At 33.3% G+C, this 5,200-nt stretch overlaps 1 protein-coding gene across 1 annotated transcript; it reads left to right on the forward strand.

Annotated features, from left to right (window-relative positions):
- The first annotated feature begins 257 nt into the window (after window positions 1–257).
- Window positions 258–626, forward strand: LOC131841355 (CUGBP Elav-like family member 4). Its single transcript, XM_059189674.1, has one exon. The coding sequence runs from the start codon at window positions 258–260 to the stop codon at window positions 624–626; it is 369 nt and encodes a 122-aa protein (XP_059045657.1).
- Window positions 627–5,200: the final 4,574 nt, after the last annotated feature.

The raw sequence follows: 5,200 nt of genomic DNA on the forward strand, positions 1-5,200 counted from the left end.
ACTATAGCGATCGATAATATTACGCATTACAGGGTGACTGTGAGAAGAGACGAGACGCACACAGCCGCACTGTCACGCACACACTCCCGCCCCCTACCGCCCATCCCAACCTCGCCCTCGTAACGAAAGTAAACATTCTATGGAGCTTTAAAAACTTAAACCGAATTTATAGTATAGGAAACTTAAAGTACAAAAATCACTGTGATTTTATTTTTGTGTTCAGTACAGTACGAAAGTCTGTTAGAGCTGTGATAATTATGCTTGTTGGCACAAATTTGTGTAATATGAACTCTGGGATGTTTTTCGGGTACAATATGCAAAACCAGCTGGTGAACATTGGTGTTGGGCAGAGACAGGGCTCTTCGCAGGGCGGGAGCGTGGCGGGGACGGCACCCGCGACACCAGTTCACGGTCAAACTGAAGGAAAGCGGTCCCCGCAGACCCCTTCGGAGCGCACGGGGGCGCCCCCTGGCGCGGGGAAAGACGCCGTCAAACTATTCATTGGGCAGATACCGAGACACCTCGAGGAAGATGACCTACGTCCGATGTTCGAAGAGTTCGGCAAGATTTATGAGCTGACCGTACTTAAGGATAAGCACACTGGGATGCATAAAGGTTGGTTGTGATTTACGAGTACGTTGATAATTACAGGTTTATTTGACCTTTGTGGTCCAATTTATGTTCATTGCTTTGGTTAATAAATAACAAAGCAAATGAATATACATTTGGTTTGTTATTTCTTCTTGATATTTATGATTACGCAGATACGAGTAGTTTTTTTACACAAAGTAAACATTATACAACTTTTGTTTTGCATATGAAAGAAAGTTTTATCTAATTTTCTTGTATAGGTCATTTGAGAAACTATTAAAAAACACAAGTTGTATTTATGCATTAAAATATGAGAAGCAAACATTTTGTTGTCTACTACAAAAATACTTAATTTTTGCACGAATGAGTATAAAATTAACTGTTAAAGTTTATATGGACAAGAAGTGCAGAAACCTTATATTTGATTTATAATTATATATAAATAAAAAAATATAAAGAATATGTAATACATACTTTACATATTAAGTCTTTAAAAAATATTTTTTTATAGACGTCGTGGCCTATAATACGGTGTTTACAAGTCTGGCTGACACAGAAAATAAAATACATTTAACTAACACTCCGGTGAAGGAAACACCGATTACAAAAAAAAATTCACGTACGATCTAAAATATAATACGTCTACAATTGACGATGCTACTGACTACACCATCCAGGTTAATAGTCATGGAGGTAAGTTTAGTAGAATCCTAATAATGTTCAAACTAAAAAAATACTAATATTGTTCGAAACTGAACTACATGGCGATCAGTAAATAAATTAGAAAAAATGTGTAACAGAATCGTGTAAACATCTAATGTCTGTATATCACATATTGTAACAAACATGTCGTACTGATCAATTACGGATGGCTACTCCTATAATAATAGGTCAATACGCTCGAGTAGGATGAAACAAAATAATAAAATAATAGTGTACACTGTGTGTGTGTGTATGTGGATGTTTACCAATATATATATATTAAATAATGATCATAAAAAAAAATTAAAACAGTATTTAGTGATTTATTTACTCTTTATAGCACGGCTACTATGGTCTTTTCTAACACAAGTCAGACTTCCGATGGTCGCGGGTTTTTCCTCACACGGTGCATTATATATATATAATATATATAATGAATACGATTGTTTGTATCGGTTTAATAAGGTTTTTTAATTATGTATAATATGTATATATGTATGTATTTATATCAGTTGTCTAGTATTCTTTTAAGTATATTTTAGCTTGCTTAACTTGGACTACTAGATGGCGACCACTGTGTGAATTTATAATAATAAGATTATTATTATTTCACCAGAAGTAAATTATAAAGAATGTAATGAGATTTTTTTTAAATTCGTGTTTTTGTAAGTACGAAATAAATAAAAATTATTAAATTTATTTACATTAGATTTTTGTATATTATGTATATACTAGCTACTTGCCCCGATTTCGCCCGGATGCCCATGTATTATATATATATATATATATATACCTAGAAACACTATATCTACTAAAAGATTTAAGCATGCATAGGGACGGACAGACAGCGACCGCGACTTTGTTTTATACTATGTAATGATTTATTTATCTATTATACAATATTGTTGTTTATATAACATAATCTGCATAGCTTTGGGCTCTCTGTGAGTTATGCTTAGATATTTATATTATTTTTAAAATGGCATAGTTAATATTAATATGCAATTTACACATGCATAATGCTATTCATTGTACATGTTTTTACATCCTTATTACGCTAACGTAACAGTTGAAAATTATAAACAAATCTCTCACGTCACGGCCGCCCTGTACCGATGCACGCCACAAAATGTATTATGTTTTTTTGCAATTTACGCCGTAACTTAATCTTTTTATAACGTGACCGTTGCATATTTACTGCTGCTTTGATTGTGGTAGGAGGGCGCTTGATTAGAATATATTATTTGTATGTTGCGATTATTTTTAACGTAGAATTATTTTTTTTTTTGTTAACTGTAGTCATTTAAAAAAAAACTTTGATTTAAGATCTTTATCTATACATACATATAAATAAAATTTGAATGTCTGTTTGTAATATTGAAATAACCGGTTTTTACTACATGCATATGAATATAAATACGGTACATACACCAAAATATCATTTTTTACAATTTTTGTCTGCCTGTCTGTCTGTTTGTTCCGGCTAATCTCTGAAATGGCTGGACCGATTTTGACGGGACATTTTTTGGCAGGTAGCTGATGTAATAAGGAGTAATTTAGGCTCCTTTTATTTTAGAAAAATAAAGATAAATTCCACGCGGACGAAGTCGCGGGAACAGCTAGTCATATAAAAGACAAGGACTGATACAAACAATCATCTCATGAAGGCAATTGTTTGTACCGTGCGAGGAATCGCACCCGCGACCATCGGAAGTAAAGCGGTGTGCTAATTCGCTCGACCACCGACGCCAATAAAATGTGACAAATATTTTTTTACAATTTTTATTTCAATTGTCTTTAAGTATAATTTACAATAATATATTTTTTCTTGATTGACTTTAAGTACAGTTGGGTATCGCTGGCTCACCTCTTTGTATTGGGATACAATTTGCTAAGTTTCGGTTTCAAAGGTGAGGTAAAGTAGCGAAATTATTGGGTACAGAGTCGTATATTACTTTTGATAATGGCAATAAAATATAATAATAATACGAGTATGACGTAACACGGGCATGACGTAATGATCATACATATTCCCACAGGATCATACATATTTAATCAGGGTTTCTACTTCTTTTTTCGTTTCTTATTTCAGATCATCTTAGAATATAGGTTGTATACCAAAGATGGTTATTTTATTTTAAGAAAGCATACAGCAGTTAGCAATAGTTAACAAATAGTTTAAAATATCTATTTTATGAGGGAGATGAACTTCTTAGCTTTCTTATTTTGGATTCAACGTGTGGAGGCCGAGTCCATCGTGTGGCTGAGAAGGAAACTAGAAGTAGTTCCAGATATTTGTGACACAGTGCAGGTTTAAGGGGAGGCTAGATGCTGACAGCCTTCACTGCTGGTGCTTTTCATCACGCCCAGCAATATCTGGCAGGAACTTACCAGTGGAGCTTTAGATTCACGTTCTAGTATAGAACATACCGCAGCTCTGGGCTGCCGAATCTTACAGAAGATTTTAAAAGATTGGGCAGCCTCGCTCCCTCTTTGATAAGATATAAATTAAGCAAATAATCAAATTATTAGTTCGTAATATCTATTGGTTTTTATTGTATGATGGTACAGTGAGCACTACCAGTACTATATGAAATAATAAGAAATGTATTTCGTAAATAACCATAATAATATGATATATACCTCTCTGTTTGTTTAATCTTGAAATAAAAGTAAGGTATGCCACGACCAATGGATAGTAATATATAAAAAGATGACTATTACTCCGCTTCGGACCGTCAAGCCCTATCATAACTTCCGAACCGTTTGGCGTAGACACATAAAATTTATTTCTTGCAAAGCAACACAAGGGTTGGAGAAAAAATATTTTTGGACATTCTCTCATATCGCTTTATACGTACATGGCTGTATATCTTCCGTGTCTCTGGACTAAGATATCTTACGATGTCCTGTTATGATTATGTTACTTTTTCAGGAAAATAAGTGCTACATAATAAAATGAAATATTCATTACAAAGTAATTGATAATTTTAATTTTTATGTTTACTGTTAATTTATAATTTTGTGATTGATGAGCTAAATGTTTTACATGAAAATAAATAAATCTGCAATCTGAAAATACAAACTCAAATGATATAGAAATGCAAATTTTCAAGTAAATTAGAAGACAGTTTGTGGTTAGAAATGGGTGAAACAGAGCCACGCAAATGTCTTTAATAATAATCATAATATCTTAGGAATATTCACACAGCGCTATCTAGTCCCAAGATAAGCAGAGTTTGTGTTATGAGTACTAGACAATTGACATAATAGATTTCCTTTTGTAAATACATTTATATTATATATAGAAAACATACAATCGTACTCATGAATACAAATGTTTGATACCGGCGAATCTAACCCACGACTATCGAACGTAAGATGGTGTGTTAAACTGCTATACCACGGCCGTAAAGTATGTGGTAAAAACAATCAAATATGAAACAAATACCAACTAAATAGTGATACAAATAACATAGCATTCAGAACTGGCAACTGTATTTTATGAAATCTTACGACGTGAATAAACTTCATTACCTACAAAGTATGTCCATCGCCATAACAAATAAATTGACACTTTGTGACGTCATTATATATTGTTTTATTTATTTATAGACTATATACTGATACTGAATTTATTGTTGTTTTGTTTATAGCTATTTCATTGCCTCTTTCCTCAGCTGGTCCTAAGATATAGGCCTTCTCCAATAGACTCCGTCTTACTCTGTCTAACTCTTTCCTTCTGCATGTTGTTCCAGCCACTCCCTTATATCATCTTATCCCTTTTTCTGTCCTTCTTTTATATATTACTTACTCCTATTTATATACTCAAACATAATAAACAAGGAGTAGTAAAGAGTTTGCATTACGCCGTGTTTTATTTATCTCACCACACGCGACCGTGTTT

The sequence above is a fragment of the Achroia grisella genome, unplaced genomic scaffold (genome assembly GCF_030625045.1).
Source record: "Achroia grisella isolate CSIRO2021 unplaced genomic scaffold, CSIRO_AGI_Agris_v1 utg1589, whole genome shotgun sequence".
In the NCBI taxonomy this organism is placed as follows: Eukaryota; Metazoa; Arthropoda; class Insecta; order Lepidoptera; family Pyralidae; genus Achroia; species Achroia grisella.